Source organism: Polyodon spathula, chromosome 10 (assembly GCF_017654505.1).
Source record: "Polyodon spathula isolate WHYD16114869_AA chromosome 10, ASM1765450v1, whole genome shotgun sequence".
NCBI lineage: Eukaryota > Metazoa > Chordata > Actinopteri > Acipenseriformes > Polyodontidae > Polyodon > Polyodon spathula.
The window spans coordinates 3,143,807-3,169,736 of NC_054543.1; the positions used below are offsets into that span (position 1 = coordinate 3,143,807).

At 37.6% G+C, this 25,930-nt stretch overlaps 1 protein-coding gene across 3 annotated transcripts in view; it reads right to left on the reverse strand.

Moving 5' to 3' along the window:
* The window catches only part of LOC121321910 (metal transporter CNNM2-like), a 46,659-nt gene extending 25,146 nt beyond the window's left edge, over positions 1 to 21,513 (reverse strand). For 2 of the 3 annotated variants that reach the window (XM_041261295.1, XM_041261294.1), the window contains exon 1: positions 19,850 to 21,512. In XM_041261295.1, coding sequence (XP_041117229.1) covers positions 19,850 to 21,317 — 1,468 coding nt within the window. In that variant the 5' untranslated portion in view covers positions 21,318 to 21,512. Of the gene's footprint in view, positions 1 to 19,849 lie in introns of all 3 variants that reach the window. The other variant, XM_041261296.1, reaches the window with a different exon arrangement.
* Between the last annotated feature and the right edge of the window lie 4,417 nt (positions 21,514 to 25,930).

Sequence of the window (25,930 nt, forward strand, 5' to 3'; positions counted from 1 at the left end):
GTGTTGGTTATATTGATGTACATGATCTACAGTGTTATATTATTTATTTTGACGGGATACAGGAAATTCTGCTTTCTTGCAGTACTGAATTTCACCTTCGCTTATCCAAACAAAATTACAAAAACAGCACTGTGCTGCTTCGGCACGTATATACTGGAGGTTTCGAAAAAATAAAAGAACACCTCAGTGAAAGTCAGTTTCCCATGAGCACACACACATTCTTGCATGCAAAAAGAGAGTTCCAGCACTATAAGCAAATAACTGGAGCTCCGAGATAAACACGGGTTTCAGACAGACCACATTCTGATTGAGTGAGGGGGCTGCTTGCTCTATTATAATTGCACTTACAGCTTTCGCAGCCAATACAGGAAAAGGGAAGGACAAAGGAAGGTCATATTTACCAGCTGTGTTAACAGACTTGTTAGAACATTTTTGAAAAGTCTTGGCATCTACTTGTGCCCAAAAACTGGAATGTTGTGCTACTGTATAACTAACAATAATAATTGTGTCAGAAGACCTTATTATTTTCGTATTTTATTTTGTTCATTAACTCTTTCCCCAGTCAGCATGTGGTGTATTAATCTAAAACTCATAAACTTTGCACAGTCTATAAAAGAGGACTGCATTAGTATATCGTAGATGTTGTTTGTATAGCACAGCTTTACAGGGGAAGTTAATGAAGTGTGCATTAGTGTTTTTGAGCGCTCTCCTCAACATTTACAGTTTGCTTTACAATAGAGACATTACACATACAAATAAAAAATCTATATACATTATTTCTTACCACATAGATTAATGCTGCAAGGGGCAATCCAAACCCAATTTCTGGCTATTTACCTCAATACCTGGTACTGGAGTACTTTTGACTAAAGTAGCAGGTACTCCATTTAAAAAACACTCAATTGGACTTTCTTGGTGTATTACAATGTATGTATTACATTTTAATGCACAAAGGCTGTCAAGCAGTCTTCAGAAGCTGTAAATCTTGGTGGAATCTTCTCCTTATTATAGCCTGCTCACAGACAATGTAACATCACAGTGTACACATAGAGTTATAGCAAGACTGTGCCAGTGTCTCCCCCTCTTAAACTGGATTGCTGTGAGCACTGCCACATGCCAAGATGTCGCTACTGCCACCAATGAAATATAAGTCCCAAGAGAAAGATAACACTATACTAAAATTAACATGCACTTTAGTTCCAGTATAAGTCTCAAATGCCTTGGAACAGTCACCACAGTAATATATTATGTTTTTATAGTAAAAACAAGTCACAAAAAGACTTAATGTATTTGATGAAGTTTAAAAATAACACAGCCTTCAGTCCCTATCAATTTTTCATGAGCACAAGCACTGTGTTTTGTTGTTTAAAGAGAGGCTGGTGAAAATGTAATTTATTTCCAGTTATTACAGTGGGCCTGACAGCTAAACTACTAGATCAACTACCAGCAAAGGCAGAGAATGAGAATGTGAATTAAAAACAAAAGCTAGTATGACTATGAATAGAAAAGCAGCCTTACTGTACTGAACACATTACCCTGACCCTTACTGTACTGAACACATTAACTATACAAGTAGTGGTGCAAAACAAGCAATCCACTCGCAGACTAGAATTTGTGTGGTGGAATTATGATATTTACAGTTGTATTCTGGCCAGCAACAAACTGACACACAATACACTTAATGTATGCACATGAGATTGTGATCTGAATGATATCGTGGTGTGTTGAATGAAGACTAGGTTGTTGATTGGTGGCTCAAGTGGATTTTAATTTTTCAACAAGATTCAACAACAGGAAGGTAGCTGTCCTAGAGTGACTACCTCAGCATGAGATCAGCATATTCGTGAACAGCTTTGCTAAGAATATCAGCAAATGTTTTTCAGGTGCAGATGCTCTCAAAATACCTTGGCATCAAAAGACACAAGTATAAAAGGTTCAGAAGTGGATTGCAATAATATTTTCAGTTCCCTTGGCAATACTGATTTTGCTATATTATATTATGCATGTTTTTTGTTTAAAAACCAAGTAAAACGTGGTAAGATAACACAATCCCCTGCCCAGGATATACAGTAAATAACACCTTACTGTGTCAGTAGTATCATCTTATATACCGCATCGGTAGAACAGTAGCTCACAGTATATTTATAAACTATATAGTTCTAGCAAAATCAGACAACACATATTGTCTCATAGCTAGAATGTTTGAACACTTGTTTACTTTAAATACACCTTGGTAATTTAAACATTTCCACCTGAGAGATTATAATACTGTAGTATTCATGCGGTCCATAAATGGAAGTCCATAGTTTACAGTACTTTATCACATCTTGTTTATTCAATCCACTCCACTTTGCTTATGGTTACTATATACTGTACCTCCCATCTGTTAGGCATGTACAGTACAGATCTAATTTAACTTCACTTTAATGCAGCTGAGAGCAAACAATATTAGATCACAAAAAGAAGTTCTTTTCTGGACTGCTGTGCCTACACAGGATTTTCTTTATTAATTTAGACTCAAAGTTACTTATTTTTGGTATACAGTATAAGAACTAGTTTTGATCTGACTGTTTGTTCTTTTGTGACAATACAACATAAGCCTCTCCTGTACAGTATCAAAAGGCAGTAGGGAAGCAGTACAGTATTAGCACATTTCAAGCCAGGGCAAGGAAAGGTATTGAGAAGGCTGGATCGGGCTTAAGGTGCTTGTGGAATTTGAGATTGAAAAGAGCAGCTCGTGATCAAGCTGCTTTGAGGTTTGGGCTTGAGAGGTAGGGATAGGAAAGGGGGTCCCCAACCGTCGGGGGCCTTTGACTGACAACGAGGACTCAGCCTCTGGCAGTTTGTTCGGCAACCTCGGGGACCTGAAAACACATGACAGCGCCGTTGGGGAAGGAAGCTGGTTCTTGGAATGATTAGGAACCTGAAAGGAAATGACAGGTAAGAGTTCCCTGACTGGTCTGAAGCTGCCCTCAGGTGAAAAGAGGCGCCTGCAAGGAACCTAGAAGTAGGAAAGAAATTAGTTAGTTTAGGACCTGAGCTTTGGAAGCGTATAGTGGGCCGCATCCTGAATATAGGCGGAAAGAAGACAGAACCTCTTGATTGAGGTGAGATAACGTGCATACTCTGCGCAAGAATAGAGTGTGGCCGGGGGTCCCTCTGACTCACGCGGTGAGAACCTCCCTTTGGAGTGGCGAGGGTGGCTGAAGCCTGATCCGAGGTCGAGAAAGTGTGATTGCTAACTCCTAGAGGAGATCAATGCAGAGGCATGAAAGAAAAAGGGAGGAGGAGATAAAACTGAAAAAAGCTTGCACCCAGAGAACCACGCACCAAGGCTAACACAAAATAGGATATTTGACAGCATTTAAATAATATTAGGAAAATATAGGCCTTAATCATATTAGTATCCTTTCAATTACTGTAACAGGGAAATATAAAAAATTCAACAGTTGCATTTCATTGGATAGAAGTGTACTGCATTTAACAAAGTGTGATGTTGTTTTAAGATACAAATTCAATAGACTCAGAATACAAAGGACATTTGCATATATTTTAAAAACAATGCTGTGTGCATTTGACAGCAGACCTGCTGTAGTTGTTTCCTTCTCCATCAGCTCATCACTTGCCACCAACAAATTACCTCAAATTCTGAAATGAGCAACAACTCAATAAAATGCTGTTCAAGAAATACGCCATTGTATCACAGTAAATGAATAAAACAGCTTGTAAACTGTAGATTTAGTGACCTTGTTCAGGATTTGTACACTATTTTCTTGTAGATTTGAAATGTCTGGTAGATAGTTTTTAATAACATTGTGCCTAAGATAACTACAAACAAAACAATATAAAATACATAGTACTTTAATCTTTGTGCATCAGTAAGCAGGCATACGTTTTAAACACTGTGATAAGCAGTGTTTAAGCTATTTTTGGTGACAAATGCAACAGCTAATTAACAACAGAGAAGCCGATTCAGTACTGTAGTTGGCTTCAAATCTCCATAAGGAATCTACACCAAAACTCTCCCCCCCAAATACAATAGACCAATATCTATAAAAAACAAAGTAAGCCCTGTAGTGGCAGGTCATGCAGCCTCGTGTTGGTCAAGTCTGTGAATGTTCACTGCTAGTAAATCAGAGTTTTATCAGGAGCGAGAGGAAACAATAGAGCTCTCTGAAGAGTCTGTGCTCCTCCGATAACCCCTGGAAGAAACATTACTAAACACAATGCAACACGTACACTGGGCTTCCCACTGAGAACAAGGGTTCAGCAGCACAGAGGAATCATACAGCATGATGTTAAAAGCTTACACTAGATAGGAAATCTAGTGGATCTAATCATATTGATTGATTTTTATTCTGTGCATTGTTCAGTATTTTGTTAAACTATACACTGCACTGCACCTTGTGGGCATTTTTAGTTTTCGTCAAGACAACTACAGCACAGTATATGATTGAAGTGGTGTTTGCTATGTGCAGATCACCGAGCAAAGATCATTTTCTCTCCTTGAGTCTACACCATGTATTTAACATAATACAGGTCCCTGCAGTTCGAACAGGCACATTGCATACTGCAGCGAAACCAAATTATAGACTAGAATTTAAACATGTTGGACAAAATGCCTTCCAGAGAATTAGTAAAATGAGGTAGGAGTCTGATTAAATGCATTTCACCCAGAGGAATATGTTCAGTGCAGACGTTGAGAAAGACAAAGTAAAGTCAAACGTCTGTCACTGAATTTACAAAGCTTTAGTATCTGAAAATATTCTTCACTTTTAAGTTTGTTACAAAAGAGCAAACTTTCAACTAAAAGATACTTTTCTTGTTTTGTTTTTTTTATGACCAACACACAACGCAATCGATGAATTATTTAAAAACCACGTTTAAATCATTAAAATATGACTCTTTGCACACCACGAGTTTAAGAAATATCTAGTACTGTTATGTGAATATATTTGCATTTTTTGTATATTTTAATTATTTAAAAAATGTCAGCTGTATTCAGACCTGACAACTCAAATAAATATAAAACCCCAAGCCAAGAGAAAATGTTTCTTTGTTTTCTTGTTTTTTTTTTTATAGATTTTAAATTGAAAAGGCAGATGGTGAGTAGTGTATTTGTCCTTGAAGCTTATCACTCAGCATGAATGGCAAATCTAAAAAACAATGACTAGATAACAAAATTTGGCTAAACTTGTCATTTGCTATCTGTTCCTATTTTTTTTGTTAATAAAAGATGTAACAAAGCTAACTGTGCACACATCTTTAAATTGGGCTAGCAAAATGCAGAGCATTAGTATTGGTGGAGCATACTATAGCCTGCCACCTCTAGGAATTTCTATTTCTCCCACAACATTTTCAAAGCAAACAAGCCACAGTAAAAGATAGTAAAGATAAAGCAATGTAAATCCATCCTACTCCACTCCTTATGCAGTGATCAGGTTGACATCGCTCACTACTGTGCCTGTTTCAGGGTTTGATTCATTGTGCATACTATTGACTTATGGGACTTGTGCCATTCCCTAGCAGTATGTGTAACAAAATCTAAGCTATTAATGTATGTGACTGCATAACAAATAACACACTCGCTATCATGACCCTTTCAAATATTGATCCATCTTTTTAGTGCATTTAGTCTTTTGTTACTTCAGATCCTTGACATTACATTTTCTCAAGTAATGATTATCTAGTTCATATGGTCTTATCATAGTATGATAATTTATTAAAAAAAGTGGTAAGATGTTGTTTTACTATAAGAATACAAATCAAGGCATAGTCCGAGATCTCAGTGAATGAGATTATTTATTTTAAATCGACTGGATTTAAAAGGGGAGAAAATGGTAGAATTTCCAATAAAAACAGGATCTCCTACACTTTGCATTAGCATTCTTTATTAATGACCAACATGCAAAGCATTGACAAAAGGAACCTTGTACAGTCTAAATGTCCTTAGAGAAACCTCATCATAGCATTAATTCTAGGAAAGGGCCAAACAGTAAAAGGAAACTATTTTGGGTCAAACATCCATTTGAAATGCAAATAGAAAATAGGTTGCCAGTAATGTTTTATAAACAGAAAATATTATTTTCCAACCTTTTAGTGGTCATGGAATACACCAATTTAATTTTTTTATGTTTCCATAATAATGAACTGAAAATGTCAGTACTGCCTCTATCAGCAACAAGCATCCCTCTGCTGTAAATTCAACATTACAGCCATCAGCATAAGAAAAGAGTTGATGAGCATGACGTCTACTGACAGAATAGTGTACAATCTCATATATTCAATAACATCAACCAAATAATGTTAATACCAAGTTTCAGGACAACCGTAGCAGAGACTCTAGATATACACAAACATAAGTGAGACATACAGATGGATGTACTGTATATCCATGAGGATTTCATATCCCAGCTAGAGCAGAATACAATGAGAACAATTGCTGCAATTAGCAGAGAGGGTGTACATACTGTAAAGCTATAAAGAGGTCATTATTTCATCATTAAAAATGCAATCATTTCATTAAAAATAAAATCTCTTTTTAAATAAAATGTCTCGGTCCCTTAATCAGTTTAATACATCAACTTTAACAGGTTTTATTGAGTGTTTCTGAAGTTAGATGGATGATAACAAAATTATATTATCCAAAAGAGTTATCCATATAGACGTAATACGTTTTCAGAATACATTCATTTATAAAATGTTAGGAAATTGAACAAAATAATATTCTTTATAATTGTTTCTTGTTTGTTTGCCAGATTCGATTTTCTTCACAAAACAGATATTACTGCCACTTATGTCCAAAAAAGCCTCCAAAAAAAAAAAAAAAAAAAAAAAAAAAAAAAAAATTACTGGTTTGTAAACATGTGCAAAAGATCTGAACTCACATGGCACTTCCCAACGCAAACAAGAATTACTCAACTTGTGTTATAGCAGGTACAAGAAACACGCATTGGCAAAACAAGAGTTAACATATTCCTGTCTGGAGGGCTTTGAATGTTTCCACGTTCAGGGCCTTTCCTTCTGCTTAAGCTCCTAGCTTATTCTTGAGAACAGTAGTAACACTAAGGTCACAAAGTGCAGAACAATGTCAAAGTTCCAAATACAAAAGCTATAGGCGCAATATGTTCTGCTCCACAGCTTCTAATGCATGGAATAGAAACTACGGTCCCTGCTTATCCAAGATTTTTACTCTAGGGGAACAGTTCACATGATCTTCTGTGAAAGGAAATCACATCACAAATGCTACAAAACCAACATGAACACATTTACTGCTGGTGGACTTTGTCATCCATCAAATAACCCGTTTCTCATTAGTTTTCTAAGGTTTACAAACCACGGAACATTAACACAGCATTTCATTTCTACACTGTAATAAACTGCACCCTGTAATAAATATTTAGCATCATATGTTCATAAAAGATAGCAACTTAATTTTAAACAAGTACAATAAGCCCACTATTTTACTCAAGATTTATTAAACTAAAATTATAATGCTGAAGAATACAAAATGTTGCTGGAATTCTCACAAGAGACCCTGAAATATGATGAGTATGATTTTTTTTTTTACTGTTTCTCAGTAGTTACACAGTGCATAGTATGTGAGCCTGTTCAAACAGGTATAAATGGAATGAATACGAGTTTGAATCACTTGTGGCCAACACTGTGACTGGTGAGTGATGAATCTGATTTTTTTTTATTTGTTTGTGTTTGGCAATGTATTTGTTTGAAATAGAAACTCTGAATACAATTTCAACTTTAAACCAGGCTAGGCACACTACTAAATACCATGCTGCTAAAATGTTAGTAGTACAGTAGTTGCATTTCCCAAGTGGCAAAGTTCTCTCCTGGCCAGCAGACAGTTTATTCAAGTAAATGAATCTGGAGTGTGTGGATTCCATTCACACTTCATCAAAACCTGGCGAGGAATTCACACTCCCAACCCTCCGATTTAGTAAAACGCACACACACACACTACACTGCAGATCAGTTTATTAACCAGTGAACCAAACAGCAATTAGACCTATTTGTTTGTTCAAATACAGTACCGTACTTTGCAATAACAATGAGGGCACTGTAATTCTGAAGTAAGGCTGAACAATGCAAATTAATACCTGCAAAACCTGCACATTCTTGGCTCTAGCTGTTTACAGCTGTGCGAATCATAATTAATACCCTGATGAAAACAATTAGCCGTGGCTCAAAACCTTAAAGCCACAACGAGCCAAGCACCAAAAGAAAAGCTCTCAGGCCTTTATTAAGCTGTGGGAATGTTGCTGGTCAGAGCAAATAGCCCAGCAATGAGCTATCCCTTAACCCTCTAGGCAATTCAATTTAAATTGGTCTGAAGAGATCACATCCTCTATGTGCCTTTACAGAAATTGCAGTGAACACAATTCAAGCGACTCAGTCAGTATGGATGAACTGGCTACTTACTACCAGATCTGGATGTTTTTTGTATATATGCCAGCAGAACTACTGAACTAAAGAGGACGAGACAGGGTAAGAGAAGAAAGAAATGTCCCACAGAATGATGACGGGCAGCAACATCAATTAACCCTTTCACAACTGACTGTTCTTAAAGGCCTATCATTTGTACCCACTAATAATGTTAATGTGTTCAGTTTGAAAAATGATGGTGCCAAAGTGTTTCATGCACTGGAAAAGATTGGATACTGTACTTTTTTTTTTTTATAAACAGACCACAGACTCTCAGGATACGTTCGCCAGAACAATTCTATGCTATATCATACAAGAGGTCTAGAATGTTTGAACAATGTTCTCAAACAGCAGTTAAAGACAATATAGCACAGATTTACTTTGTTATCAATGTACTGGTACTCAAAAAGAGCAAAAACATTCCAAGGCATCTACTGCATGTGAAAAACAGCCAGCTCTGTAAATGTTGCACAGCATCGAGTTGATTTGTCTTGGTTTGTCCTCCACTAGCCCCCTCATTAATGCAGAGCGCTTCCAATAAGACGTTGAGATCTAACATTTTTCTTGTATACCGCTCAGCTTAGAATGCTATAAGGGTCACAAGCCCCTGGAATGAATAGGATTTGGCCTCAGTGGCTGTTTCAGTACTAGACATTAAAATACAAAAACAACCCAGACTTCCACAAGATATTCAGGCTAGTGTTTTAGTTTTGCTTTGTTACTTATTTAAAACTAAAAGAACAGCAAAACTGAACTGCAGCATGAAGTCAAAAATGTACATTTCAAATGATACAGCAAGTACAACACTACATTTTTAATCAAGTCTTAAATTAGAAATAGTTCATATCTTATCAGAGGGGGCAGCAGCAGTAGCGTTGACAACCTCAGACCTGCCACTCGATGCTTAATTACAGTGCTTTGCAGGATCTGCATATTAAGACACAAAGTCAATTCTAATACTGTAGTACTTTGTTGTCTACACAGTTAACCGTAGTGATATTGTAAACAGGCCTGCCACAACTTAACATTCACTACCAAGATCAGGGGAAGTCTGTCCATTGCAGCCTTTTAGAAAAGAGACCAGGTGACTGTAAGCAAAGCACTCTAATTGAAAGACTGCCTTCCCAAAAGCATTCTGGTTTAAACACAATCAAACTGGACAGAGTGCACAGGGCTACAGCAGATTCTCAAAGTTATTTAGTTTAAAATAGTCTCACAGAAAAAAAAAAAAAAATCAAATTAAGAAACAATTAAACTAGGGGCTCTCCATCCAGTAAAAGCACTTGCATGTGGTGTAGGATGCGCCCTATAGTCTGGACATCGCCGGTTCAAGTGCAGGCTATTTCTTTGCCAACCAAGGACAGGAGCTCCCAGGGGGCGGCGCATAATTGGCAGAGCGCCGTCCAGGGAGAGGAAGGGTTAGGTTGGCCAGGGCGTCCTCGATTCATCACGCACCAGTGACTCCTGTGGTCTGGCCGGGCACCTGCGAGCTTTCCTGCAAGCTGCCTAGGGCTGCGTTGTCCTCCGACAATGTAGCTCCGAGTTGGCTGCATGGTGAGTCTACAGTGTGTAAAAAGTGGGCAGCTAATGGCACATGTTTCAAGGACAGCGTGTGTTAGTCTTCACCCCTCCAGAGTCAGCGCAGGGGTGGTAGCGGTGAGCTGAGCTAAACAAAATAATTCGACACTAAATTAGGGAGATAATAAAAAAATTGGCTACTACTAAATTTAAAACAAAACAAAAAAAAGTTAAATAACTAATCTACTCAAAGGCCCATAAATTACATGAATTTCCTGTTACTTTCTCCCTGCTCCACAGCTTTAGATTTGAGGTGTTGGGTACTGCAAATATGAAACGCTGATAACCAGTGTAACAATTTTTTTATTTTTTTTTTTTGTTCCTGGGTAGTAATATTTCCCAATTGCTTATGCCTCAAAAGTATAGAAAATGGCTATTATTCCCCATTATATTACAGTATAATTGTAAATCTCGAAAAACTACTCACTTCTAAATCTTTTGTAGTCATTTTTGTATTACTTTAGTATAAATACATGTTAATTTGGATTCATATGTTGTTTTTTCTGACTTTATGTGAACGAAAAGACACAAATTTGCCCATTTTCTCATTGGAAATAGTGATATTTTGAAATTTACCTGTCCTGGTCACAAAAGCAAAGTTTGTGGGAAATAATAGCCATTTTCTATACTTTTGAAGCATAAGTAATTAGGAAATAACACTTACTACCCAGGAACAAAAATTGTGTTACATAGTGTAATGCCAGATCAGGCAGGCTTTATGAATGTGCATAAGCCTGGTTCTTAATTTTCATTTGCTTTCTAATCTATGCAAAGTCCATTAACACAGTTCTTCTGTGACATCTGTAATTAACATGTTCTGAAAACCATTATTAAATATACAGTAAGGAAGCTTCCCAAAATAAACTTCATCAAAATTAAAAACTATTTTTTTCCTAACTAGTGTCTATCATTAGATATAGCAAGTCCTATTAATTACTTACTGTAAGAGATCATGTTTTTCAAATTGTATATTTAATTTTATTTCTCAGTATAAACAGTCAAAATATGTATGCATTCTCATATCAGAACCAATTGCAATAACTAAGTGAAATGTACACAAATACATACAATTAAAACATTACTACTTCCTTGTGAAGTATCAATTTTTCCTACTGAAACAAGAATCAATTCATCGAAAGGCCCATGCTTACAGTAGGCTAAAATGTAGCTGTATATTTCAACTCTTATTCATCAGAACTGACACTTACTATAAATTGTTTGCTAGAAACGTTAAATAAAAATTATATTTTATTAAACTGAAATTCTTTGATTCAGGCACAGTCACCATTCTGTCCAGAATCTACATTTCCATTTTATCAATGAAGTGGTCCCTGCATTGTTACTCATTGCAGAATGGGCAGGCTGGGGCCACACAGCAGCTCAAAGCAGAAGAGCCATATACATGACTTAAATAAACGCTGCTTTTATTACTGAGTGATAATACACATTTAAACAGAAATTCTACTAGATTTCAACAGAAAGAAAAATCTGGATGTTTTCATTTTAAAATAAGTAATCTTTCAACTTTGTCTATCTTTAAAATCCAAATCCACTATACCTGGTGGTCCAAAATCGACAGGCTATTAGAAAACACTGCTGCAGTCATCAATCACAGTGGATAGCATTCTGTCAGTTTATCCCAATGCTGTAGAATTAGTTGTGGCCAGTTTCACAACCAGCCACCTCAGACTTACCCTCTATTGCATCACATGGAGTTTCTGCATTTCTACTCATCACATGAATATAGCTGGAATATAGTGCAATGAGGCTCTGCTGAGTGTAATATTCTGGTAGACCTACAGTAACAGAAGGCACATTTGATATCATTCATGTATATTAGAGAAAACAAAATGTCAATAACAAATTTCACCCGCCATACAGCGATTGTAAACACGAAACAGAGGCATAAGTATCATAAAAAGTAGATAGTGTATAACCTACATCCAATGTATGCAAATATGTACGGTAACAGGTATGCTGGTTGGCATGGACAGACATATCAATCAATAATTACGTAGCGCCTTTTATACAAAAAGTATATCAAAGAGCTACACAGGAGAACAGAAGAAAATCATCATGGAAATTAAAGAGAAACAAAAAAAAGTTTAGAATTCCATTTAAAAAAGCCAATATAAAAAACTAAAGAAAACCTAAATACAATACATTCGTTACAAAAAGCCAAATCTAAAAAAGTAAGTTTTTAATTTTGACTTGGTCATGAAGTGATGCAGCACTTCTGCTAGGAGGTGGCAGTGCATTCCACAATCTGGGAGAGCGGTGACTAAAAACTCTCTCTCTCCTTTCCTTTCTGTGCACACTTGTGGGAGGCACAGCAAGTCTGCATCAGCTGATCTTAAATCACGAGAACGTATACATGTGACTAGAAGCTCCTTTATATAATCTGGTGCCATACCTTTAAGTGCTTTATAAAAAAAAAAGTCAGAAGTAACATCTTTAAAGCAACTCTAAAAACTTCACTGGGCGCCAGTGCAGTAAAGCCAGCACAGGTGTTACATTGTATTTTATTTTCATTCTGCAGCGAAGCCTAGTAGCTACATGCTATATCAGCTGCAGGCGATTTATGACGTGACCCGGAGGCCCAGTGAATAGAACATTGCAATAGTCAAGTCAGGAAGACACAAAAGCATGAATTGGTTACAAAGAGAGAAAGGACCTAACTGCAGGACCCAATGTTTCGCAGAAGGTAAAAAAGGACACTTTAGTGAAATTGCGGATATGCGACTCAAAAGATAAATCGAAGTCGTATAATACCCCCAGATATTTCACTTCCATTTTTATGCTTGTTGTAAAATTGCCCAGATCTATTTTTAGAGAATTTATTGTTTTTAGTTTTTGCTGAGAACAGAATATCAGAACCTCTGTCTTACCAATTAACACACTACATGACGCAATGGTATAATAGTATGTAAATCACTGTTGGATAGAATTTGCTATTTCGCTAGACTGAATAAAAAAAAACACAGGGCCTTAACAAGAGTCAATGGAAAATATTCACAAAGACGTTTATTCCATCAGCACAGTATTCTCGGAGCGGAGAGAAATACACACAGAATTTGAAATAATCAATTCAGGAATTTGATTCCTGGTGTTTATTTCTGAAAACAAAAAATTGCAAATGACACTGGAGTATGTTATGATATGTGAACATTCCTAAAAACTGATGTTAACCTTTGTATCTGTAAGTGAAAATAGACAATTGCATATGCATATGATCATGTGGTTAATTTAAAAGTGACCTTCAACAACAAATTCAAACACAACCATGCCTTCTTAAACCATTTGGGTTTTTTTCCCCTTTACCAATTACCTCAAAACATCTTAAAAAGGGAGTATGCTTTTCTTATACTCCAACATAAATTTATTACTGTACCTTTAATGACAAAATCCACCACACTTGCAGACTACTACAGTATACAACTTTGCACAGTGCAGTCTGAGCTCCAGCACTTCGAAAGACAGGCAGGCCTCATTCATAGATGTTTTACAATGGGCTTTATCAGGCAGCTCACAGTTTCATTAATCAAGCTAATCAGTTTACTTAGAAAAAACTATTCCTGGCAAAATAACATTCAGGAGAACAGCAATCATAATCCCATTTTGTCATCACCCACCAAAAACCACTGTTATTTCGTAATACATAAACATGGCAGAGCACTAATATACAGAAAAAAGCAAGTACTTTTCAGCAACACGCTTTCCCCCATCCCATCCCATAAGTATATAACACACCAAGGTGGTATGGACAACCTACAATAGGACATGGATTAGGATGCTTTCTCTCTATCACATAATTCTAGAAGCAATGAGACAGACTCCTGTGGCAGGGGCTTGTCAGGTGATTGCTTACAGGGATTCCAGTGAAACTTTTTGAATTTACAAAAATGCTGTCCAGGCCATTTGGCAATTTGAAAGAACAGCCTGTTCTATACCCACAAACTTGTCAACAGCAGTGTCTGTTACTCTTCACAGAAAAACTATGGGCCAGACCGGCCCTCTTGAGAAAGGCTTTCTTTCTTAAAGAAAAGGAAGGCCGTTGTATCACTGACCTTTTAAACAAAAACGTACATTTAAAAAGGAGAAAAATAAACTTCCTTTGTGGCGGTCAATAAACAAAGTCAACATGTTTCATTGTCCTCCGCTAACAGTATTGTTTAAACCATGCCACAGTCAGCAGTCAGCCCCTCCATGGATTTAAATAGGGGCTTTTTGGAGTTATAGTAAGAATTCAGACTTCCAGTTTGATTTTACATGTTGATTTTATAGATTGTATGATTTTAGATGAAAACATGTATCTGAACCATATGCCAATTTATCAATCACTGGGAACTTCATGAACCAGACACAACTGGCAGCAGCAGCAGCTTGCTCACTCAGGACCTCAAAATGGCTGCTTTAACAAGAGCCACTGTGGAGCCCACTGAAGAAATAGGGCATTCTTCAAGCAGCTGCCTCCCCTGACTGAAGAATTATAGCCCCAATTAACAGAAATACTGTATTCATCTGTTAGCTCCCCAAGCACAGTCAGCACTTTTAGGCAGTACTTGCTGACAGGGGTTGTCAATGAATAAAGCCATGCCTTCTATGACAGCTCTACCATCATAAAGCAGCAAACTAAACCTGGCAAGACTTGTGAGAAAAATGTAACCCCAGATAATGCGTTATCATACAAGAACAAAAACATAGGAACCAGCCAGCACTACTGTGGGATCCAGGGTCAACAAGCACATAAATATAAAACAGACATTTTTACATTATAGGAGATACACACAGTATAACCAATGTATGAACTCTCTAGAAAGTTACTAAAATTAGCCAAAAAAAACCTGAACTGTTTGCGCAATAGTCCATTATTATATTATTACTACTGAACATGAAATAGCCAGGTAAACTCAACAACACTATAAAGAATCATTCTTGGAAATGAAATGCAGTTTTTATTATGGTATGAATCACAGTGTCTCAAAAAGTGCTTCAAGGACCAGTGCTGGTCTCTCACAGTTTACAAAGATAGTCCCAATGATTATAAAACTTGTATAAGGGAGGCACAAAATCCTCAAGAACAGTCCCATGAGTGAGTGAATCAATCCCATTCTTTATTTTCATAGGTTTATGGACAAAACAGATAAGAAAAGACCATTACTGCACATATTCAATTATATAAGAATACACAATTCTATGGGTAGCTTCCAACGGTATTTCTTTCCCTTATAAGTGGTAAGGAGTCTCCTCATTGTGACTGCGGTGAAGTGCAATCCATCACCGATCACTTCCCAACGCAAGCATCTGCAGGAGTTACAAACGGAATCCATCTGGAAACCCCAGATACCATCAATTGGCTTTCCAATCTCAATATACAGCTAGACACTCAGCCCATTGCTTTTCAAACACCACACAAAAGAATGCTGTGCATCTGTATCCATCACAAAGCAGGAGTTAAATGTGAAAAGCATGGTAAACTGCACAATTTACTATTCAAGAACACATGGAGTTGGTTCATGGTAACGATAAGAATCAGCTCCCAGTGTGCCAGCCTATGAAAAGCGTCACCTTGGTACTGTAGAAGCTACAGTAGGTTAAACTGCTGCAAGTCAATAGTTTTAACAATGTTGTTAAAGTCACTGGCGGCCTGTCATTTCAGAGCTTGTCAGATTACTCAAAGCAGTAATGTCATGCTTTCCTGACAGCATACGGTTCAATAGTCATCAGTTTTTCACCCTGCATGTCACCAGTTGTTTGAGTTTTTAAGAAGTATAGAAGGACAGCTGAAAGCAATGCAATGTTCCAATGTACAGTACTGTTTAACATGATGTAAAACCTTATGCTGCAGGGTCAAAAGTAGCACTAACCATTTCAACTCTTGGACCTTTTTTGTCTTGTTTAAACTGTCCATAACACATTTTTATATGGATTCTGCATCCCTAAGGCTGAACTTACATAAACTACTCTAACTAAGGCTTTTTATGTTATAGAAAAAAGCATGTTTTACTGTAGGTGTCACATCAAAGGATTTTGTTCGATTAGGCAATAATATTCCTCAAGGACATCCTGAATAAAGACAGCATTCACTGCACCAAGGACAAATGATCTAAACTCCTGATTTCAGCAATTCTGTAAGCATGTACCTATAGGCTTTTCTAGTGGTTCAGTTCTGTGATCAGTTCTTAAGTATCTAACCCCCAACCATCCTAAAAAAAAAAAAAAAAAAAAAAAAAAAAAATCACATAATTTATTCAAAACTAGGTAATCCAACACCTTGCTTGTCAACCCCCCCCCCCCAATTTTATGTCAACCTCAGACTGAAGCTTTTTGATCAACTCCAATGCATTTTGTGGTGCAAGCATAATATAAATAAAAATGCAGTTTCCAAGTACAGAACATGCAACTCTAGGTCTACACTCGAGTGAACTAGCTGCTAGTCAACCAAACATCAGCCACCTCACAGTGGTGTGCTGCAGATTGCTCTGATGTAGAACCCTTCTCTGTGTAACCAGATGCACAACTTGAAATGTTTGCTAGCAACAAGCTAGGGTTCTGGTATAAAGAAACCCCTGCCCAGAAAGGGAAAGTACAAGGTGTGTAGGAGACTCATAGGTAGGGACTGCATGCTCCACTGACTCAAAGTGATATGATCTCCTCATGTGTGCCCAGTGTGCTGGTTCAGCCTGCATCAAGAACCTATCAGTACCGTTCTCACAGAGAGCTGAAGGTACCTGCCTAAAAGGGAAGAACAATCATTGGAACACAGTGGTCATTGAGAAGGGCTCCCATGGCCTCGTTAAGGGGACTATGCATTTTTGTTCAAATGACGATCCCCAATGAGTTTTGGGAAATTCCACAGTAAGACTGCGACAGAAAGTACATACCAGTATTCTGTTGCTTTGTGGTATCTTTCATCACAATCATGTTACTCTATTGTGAACACCGCAGTCTGCAAATCATTAATTCCTCAAAACAAAATACAGAAACAGGTTTGTCGTGTTCACCTCTGGAATGCCCTTCAACAAGGTGTACCAAACAGGTAGATGTGTAAAAGGTTCAAATCCTGCGATAAAAAAAGAGGCAGCAAATAAAGTGCTTTCAGCCTCCACCCAGACAATCAAACCGTTAGGATTCCTTTGAATAAAACAGGAAACAAAATACTTTTGCTTCTGAAACTTTATAAAAAGTGTAACACGATGTAAACAGATCTGCAAAGAATCCATTGATAAAGTGTTTTATAAAATGACTCGCCTGGGGACTGACTTGTTATTTATTATCCAAACAATCACATTCCAGGCCTTATCTCCACAATCACTGCAAAAGCTGTTTTTTATCAGACTGGGCAGTTATGCAAAAGGTAACCACAGCTTTAACCTGCAGGATTAGGTCTGCTCTGGTAGCTCTGTAACTGCTGCAACACCTACATTTCCAGAAGAACAAAATCCTTTAAAAACAGCTCTTACTCTCAAGGAAAGATTGATTAAAGCTACAGTGACCTTGCAGTAGGTTTGTTCAGCATTACTAAATATTTAATGCTACCAATTGAAAAAACTATTAAATAAAATCCCCATAAACTTTGTGTGCCTATGTGGATGGATGATTTAAAACAAAGCTGCCACAGCTGAATTCAAAATTACAGCTAGAGCTAATGTAATGTAAAAGATGACCACGATAACAAGGGTTTATGCAGAACAGTATAAAATAAGAATTAGCAATGAGAGCTCCACAATTTGACAAGCAAGTCTCCAAATACGGAGACAGGTGGATGAACGGACTAACAGACACCTCCACGCATCTACAGAACCTGACACTCTCACTACCTTACATCAGATTTCAAGACATTTGGATGAGTTGATCTCCAGATATGCAAACACCATCAATGAGTACCAGATTTAGCATAAAATTTAAGAGGATTAAGAAAAAAAACAAACAAAAAAACCCACTGAATAACTTACTGTATGATAAAATTCCCCCCATTGAATAAGCCTCTAATCCAAAGCCTTTTCAAAATGACTGCTTTTATCTATTACAGCATGCTCCCCAGCACTGTTTGACAAACACAACAAATATATACTGTACCAAACAGTCAAGTGCTCAACCAAAACAATCTACATAAAGTGCTAGTTTTTAAATTTGGATGGACAGTTTACTCCTTTTTCGAAACCAACAAAAACAATTGTGTAACTGACCTTTAAGATCATAGGTTGCTCAAAAGGGGCAACGTCATTTTTGCAACTTTTCAAAATACAAAGAGAGGCCTATCTGTCATTGTTTAATTACATATTTGGAATATATCAAAAGCCAAAGAAATTTGGACTAACCAATCAGGAAGGTCAAGTTAAAATGATACAATGAAAAGGTCAAACTGATACTTCAGGTCAAGAAGTGTGTCCTGAAGCTGCAGCAAAATTACCAAAGACATGTGAAACTGTATTTTTGTTCTCCTCAGTACAAGACTATGGCAAGTATCCCAACATCTTAGATATAAAAAAAAATAGAAAAATAATACAAATTAAAAAAATAAATCCAGGATGTTTTAAATTCAAATGCTGTTTATTTAGTACCACCATGTAAAAACTAAAATGTATACATCCTATGAATGGACATTATTTTTTACAAGGATCTGGGACAGATCAAAGGGAATTTATTATTTATTGTTTACTACCTACAAGAAAAAAAAAAAAGACAACTGTAGTTAATGAGAGAAAAGGCGACAAACTGCTCTGACTGTATGTGTTGTCATTGTGTATCTAGGACAATATGAACAATATACATACGCAGGCCATTGAGCATGAGAACTGGAGTTACTGGCAGCCAGTATGTTATTAGAAATGCTCCAGTGTATATGCATATTGTTACAGGTACTGTTTACAGTAAACCACAGAGGTGACATTGAATAACCTACTGAGCTTTGTACTTATGGTAAGGTGCCAATGTATACTTTTGATTGATATACCAACAAAAAAAAAACAAAAACATTTGAGAATGGGGGTTTGGAAAACACAATAAAATATGACAGCAATGAAAGCTACAATATTATCTAATATTCTAAATTGGTGCAAAGGTCTTTAAGAACACAAAAAATATATAAAAATATATACCAATTACCATTTAGTTTTAAATTCCAAGAACCCAGACCCTGTGTAGCGGCTGCATTGATGTAATGCCCCAAATTAAGAATTACCTCAACGGCTTATATATTAGACTTTTCTTATATGGGGAACCAATTTCAGACAAAGTACAATTTATATATTATGCAGGCAATGAAAAATGCTGATTTGGATGATGTTGTATTAGATACTGGTGTATCTTAGTTTACGCAAGGTATTGGTTTTATGCCATTTAAGCAATAATTTTGCAGAGAACAGAAATACAGCCCATCAATTAACTCAAATGAATGAAATAATTAATATTATTATTATTATTATTATTATTAATAATAATAAAGAAGAAATTGGCTTAATCTGTATTTGATCTTACATTTTGTGCATTCTGCACTCTGGGAAAGTGCGCCGGCTACTTGCCTTTCCGAACCCGCAGGCACTGACATACAGCTAAGCAGTGGTGCACAACTCAGGTCATGGAGGGTCGATGTCCTTCCTGGTTTTTGTTCTAACCACTAAATTAGTTAATTGGACCAATTAAGCTTCTAATAAAGCCCAATAAAGTACTTTAGGGTGCAGGTGGAATAAAAACCTGCAGGGACACCAGGAACGAGTTGTGCACCACTGAGCTGAAGCACCACTGCCCTTGATTAAGAGCAAGAACGAACCCTTCACATAAACCCAGTTAATAAACACATCAAACAAAGTAATGAACAATTCGGTCCCACCTTTTTTGAACTCCTCCAGCATGGTATCCAGCTTGGTGTCATTGAATACAAAATGCAAGGGATGGTTGTAGAATTTGGTAATGGTTTTCAGTGGCGTGCTGTCGTCTGGGTCCACAAACGCCAGGTCTTTCACGAAGAGCAGGTCCACAATGTTAGATCTTTCCCCTTCAAAGACTGGGATCCGGGTATACCCACTCTCCATAATCTCTGACATGGTATTAAAGTCCAGTATGGCATCACCAGCGATCATGAAGCAATCTCTTAAAGGTGTCATCACATCTTCCACTGTCTTAGTCCTGAGCTCAAGTGCTCCCTGGATGATGTTCAGCTCTTCTTTGACCAGGTCATTGTAGGGGTCTGTAACCCGGAGCATCTCCAAAAACTTCTCTCTGTTGTACACTGTGACAATCTCCTGCCCCAAGACGCAATCTAAAAGTCTGCTGACCGGGTATGAAGCAGGGAAGGTAAGCAGCATGAAAAATTTGGTCAAGAATATGGTATTGGCACCTACTGCCAAACCGTGTCTGGAACAGATAGCCTGGGGCACAATCTCCCCGAATATTACAATCCCAATGGTAGACACCACGACAGCAATCAATCCAGACCCAGCAATGTCGTCCAGCAGAATGGTCAAGGTGGTGTTGACCAACACATTCCCCAGAAGAAGCGAGCAAAGCAAATAATTCCCTTGACTCCGGACGGGCTCAATATTTTTGGCATACGTCTTCTCCTTTTCAGTGCCACAGTTCTGGACAATCCGTAGTTCCATCGGGTCAAGAGCCATTAGACCCAAGTTCAACCCACTGAACATACCAGACAGACAAAGCAACAGCCCAATGAATATGACCTGCAACCAAAAAGGCAGCAGGAATTTCCTTTCTTCCACCACCACCACTTTGGTGTCATCTCCATCATGGTAGACCCATGGATCAGGAGCCCCTGCCGCTGTAGGTGTGGGCATGGCAGTGCACAGGTAGTACGCTTTGCTCTTTTCCGTTTTCCGCAGAGGTTTGATTTCAATCTCCACAATCCCAGAGGTCCTTCTACTCAAGATTATTTTGGGCAAAATGATTATATCTGAGGTCCTTATTCTACAGGGATGAAAGCTGGAGGTGTCTTCTTTGCTTTTGTTATCTCCAGCAGTGCTATAGATATTGCCAATATCTTTGGTCCTTTCATGCTCGGTGAAAGCGATTTTGGACCACGTCTCGTTGTTGATATTTTGCCCATAAACCCTCAGCTTGACCCGGGTCCTCTCGCTCACCCGCAAAGACCCGCCGTCCATATATGAAACGTCGTCCGTGTCTTCCAGCCTCAGCCCTATGATAACCGTCTCCTCTGCCCCTTCCTCGCCGCTGGACAAGCTCACCAAACAGCCGCTGACTGTGAAAAAAAACAGAGCCAGAACTCGGACCCGGCTGAGGGCCGCCATCTTTGACGTGGGCAATGTAGCCGAGCGCTCTGCCATGTTGATATTGGGCAAGAGATTTTTAAAAGAAGTGGCGTTTAAAAATCACAGCCAATCGGCGTCAGCCTTCATCTCTGCTGCCGGTTGCCTGGCTCGTGCATCAGACCCGTCCGCTCGCGCTACTCCTCTGGAACTCCTCTGGCAGAAAAGCGAGCAGCGCGAGCCCAGTATGAACTTGCGCTCGCCGTGATATCTCCAGAGCGGCAGGCCAGCCTCCCAATCCCAGAGACGAGCTGAGAGGAGGCGGGGATATGTTCCTCCACCGCAGCCAACGAGAAAATTAAACAGAGTACATAAAGGCGGAGTCAGCCTGCAGCATCTCTCGTGACTTGTTTTCATGGGACAAGCGAACAGCCAACGAGAAGTGGCAGGAGGTGCCTCCGAGAAAGGGGAGGATGAAACGCAGACCAATCGTCCAATTGCTTTCGCGCTGTTCCTGAAATAGCTGGCGGTGGGACGGTTGCTGTTGCAAGTGGCTATCAGGTGCACAAGGGATGAATATAATACTTCAGCCACGCTGCTCTGTGTGAATTGGTTTTGTAGTATTTGCATTTCAGAGGTGCTTTTCCTCTGAACAGCGACAATGCTTATTTGCACAGAAGGCAGCTGAAGCATTCGTGGAAGAGAAGAGACACTTACCTCGTTGCAGTCCCCAGGATAGCACTGCTTGTGCAACCTGCCATGCAGTATGCAGGTGCGTATACCGTGGACCTACATACACTGCGAGACATATGAAATGCTAACGTATCATTCGCAATACATTTAAAATACGTTTCAATACGGTATTCTGCTGTAAAACACAATGATTAATTCAAAGATATGTAGTAGAACGCTTCAATATATTTTAACTACCTAACTCTAACCCTAACTCCAAACATACTATATCAGGGGCGTGGGCATACTATAGCCTAGGGGTTGTAGCTAATACATTTATTCCATAAATCATAATTAATTGACGAAGTAGATCTCATAGGTGCAGGATTGAAACAACCACATGTTAAATCAAATATATTTAGTATACAGAACAACGATTACCTGGTACCATATAGTATAATGAAAAATAAACTTATTTCACAAACGTTTCGACTCAGAGACATTTACTGTGAAGGTGAAACGCTCTAGGACAGGGGTTCTCAAAGCCGGTCCTAGGCTTTCATTCCAACTGAGAACTACATCCATAAATTGAACTAATAATTTGCTCAATTAGACCTTTAAATTGTTTCTGCTCTGAAAAATAATTTGTTACTTAAAACGTTAAAGCAAACTTGAGCTCTGCAACTGTTTAAGAGCTGAAAACAATTTCAAAGGTCTAATTGCATTACCGCAAATGATCAGTTCAATGAAGGGTCTAGTGAAGTAATTGAGATCTCAGTTGGAATGAAAACCAGCAGACACAGGGGGTCCCTGATCTAGGAGGTGCAACAGGCCAAGGCATGCAGACTAACAGCCTCCTTGAACCTAGTTTGGCATCACAGAGAACGGGAGGGTGCCACAGGGTTATGGAATGGGTTCATTAGTTCAGTGGTTCTCAACCCTGGTTCTGGGGACCCTCTATCCTGGTGGTTTTTGTTCCAACAAAGTGCTCAATTACTTAATTGAACCCTTAATTGAACTAATAATTAGATTAATTTGACTTTTTAAATAGTGTAGCTTATAAAAAGTTGGATAATTTAAGTTTATTATACAATTTTATACCTAAATTGAAATCTCTACCTGTTTAAAATAATTAAAAATCTCAGATTAGGCAAATTTAGTTCAATTAAGGGTTCAATTATGTAACTGAGTGCTTGGTTGGAACAAAAACCAGGGCTAGGGTTGAGAACCACTGCATTAGTTTAAACCTGTCTTTAATGTGTTACCTGGAAGCTTGTTACCGCACTTGAGATATTAAGGTTGATCTTACGATGCTCTCATAATATTTATAATTTAAAGTATGTTTTTGAGGAGGCCCCACCCTGTGTTTGTGTGCTAGTTTATTTATTTACAAGGATGTGTAAGATGTTAGCAACTAAATTGTTGATTGGAGCATTTTAACAGACTTGTTTTGCAGTTACTATTGTACTTGTGACCTCTGGTGGTGGTAAAAGGTAATTCAGAAAAAGAAATGTGCTCAGAATCATAGACCAATAAACAGGTTCATGGTTTAAAAAAATGCAAACTGAATATTATGTAGTTAATTATTTGATATTGATCATATCATACTGTGATCAGTAACACTTAATAGCAGCTTCATCCTTCTTTTCTATACCCCACACGTTGCTTTGCTTGCTAAAGACCTGTCAGTATAAAGGAATTTGTATGACATGGACTCTGAAACCACATTGCATATCAATGGCAACTCGTTTATATGACCCATCATCAAACCTTTCAGCGCTCATTTTATCAGTGTCATAAACCAGTAAAATCCAAAAAAGTTAAACAGTCGTGCTCTTAACACAGAAAACCAAACATTACAAATAAATGTAATGCGCCCAGATCAGCTTTAAGATTTATCACATAATCAAAAATGCACTGATTATTCATATACATTGCACAGAGTGACATGGCATTTGTTTTGCCAATCAGGGTTTTAAGCTAATCTTGAGTTTAGGTTTGAAGAGTAGTCACATGATTAGGTTTTATAACAGTGCAAAAACTGATTCAGGTGCAGGAACTACCATTTGAAATAAAAATTGCTATTACATTAAAGCCATATTGACAATCATTGTAAACTGAACGGGATTCTCTGGCTTGAATTCCTGGTCCATAATGGTCTTTGATTTAGGAGCATCCAGGGGCTTTTGTTCCACAGCACCCTCCTGTGGCTGGTTTGGTATCAGCAGGCCCCATGTGTTTTGATAGCTCAAATGGGTTCACAATAATTTCCTATAGGATAAAAAATAACATAATGAGAAAGTCCTCATCAGAATTTCGACAATATTCAGTGATGTTATAGCTTATTCAGTGAAAATGACAAAGTTTAAAAAGGTAACATTTTAATTGAAATCTCTTATCCAATACAATTGCCACAAGACATGTCTTTTGTGATCTTTAGTGATGGAAAATGTCACTTATCTTCGTGGACACAGTCTGAATGTGAACATTTTGTATGAACGGCACACTGACATTTTTATGGCTTTGTTTAGAGTCCAGACAGTCACGTGTATTCTGAACCTCAAGCAGAACAAGTAGAACAGCAGGTCATATGTCTTGTATATGTGTGCATGCTGAATACTTATTTCTAGTAACATATGTATATTTTTAAAAATGTAAGGATATTTCTTATACCTTATTGAATCGAAAATCAATTTCTCTCCACATTCTGTTCCAAACCAATGGACATGTACCTAAATCTTTGTGTTGGAAAATTGACTACTATGAAATTCCAAGGTCATCAAATTGTTTTATGACTATGCTCTGTGTGATTGTGGTTCATTGCCTTCCAGTCCCATATTTACTGGAGTCAAACTCAGCCTATACCCAGAACTAGGCGTAGTGTACAGTGTAGTGGTTCTCGTAATGGGGATCGGAACACCATGCAGGTTTACAGATGTTTCGGGGGGCGTGAAACAACCACATCACACACAGTCCCGCTGTAGGTAATAGCTGTAGTGCATTGCAAAATCTCATTTATAGAACGTAGCCATTGCATTTTAAAACGCTGAGCATTTTGTTCAACATTAATAGCATCATACATACAATCATTACCCTGTGCTAGAGAAGGGATGTCTTATAATCACTGTATTTTAATAGCAAGTTTCTTTAGCTTCTGATAGATTCAGACTAGAAGTTAACCCCATTAATAATAATAATAATAAGAAGAAGAAGAAAAGAAGAAGAAGAAGAATAAGAATAATAATAATAATAATAATGCAAGGAACTTATCTATTTTAATTAGTATATTGGAGATATGATTCAAGATATGTGTCTAGTAATTATCTAAAGTCTTACAAGACCAGAATGCATGCTTAAGAGATCCAATTTGACCGAAACCAGGAATTTACAGAATTATATTGTCAAGAGCAGGAAGTTATTTTTATTAGTTTTGGTTGAATATATTGTTTTTATACTTCTTGTATTTATAAATGACGTTATTTATTTTTTCATAACAATTATCTATTGTTTTTATTTCTGTAATAATTCTTGTATGGTGTTGTTTATTTGAACAAGTAGTTAACAGTGGAACTGTTATTTGTATCTCCCCAATAAAAATGCAATATACAGTGTGTGTGTATGTGTGTGTATATATATATATTTGCAAGATGTTCTTTATATAACAACTCATAAGATGGGAAATTTAATGTTTTAAAAACAACTGTATCCTGCACTAATCGGTTATTGGACAAATTAACCAATAACATTGAATGGGTACGAATGCAATTCAATCCCACTAAATCAAGGAGCATATGTATAATTAAAGCAAAAGTAGTAGATAAAATGTTCTACATTAATGGTGAGGCAATACCAACAGTGTCCGAGAAGCCAGTGAAAAGTCTAGAGAGATGGTACGACGGGGATCTAAAGGGCACAGTTAGTGTGGGAGAAGTTAGACAACAAGCAGTGGAAGGGTTGAAGAGAATAGACAGCAGCGCTTTACCAAGCAAACTGAAACTCTAGTGCTTTTAGTTTGGTCT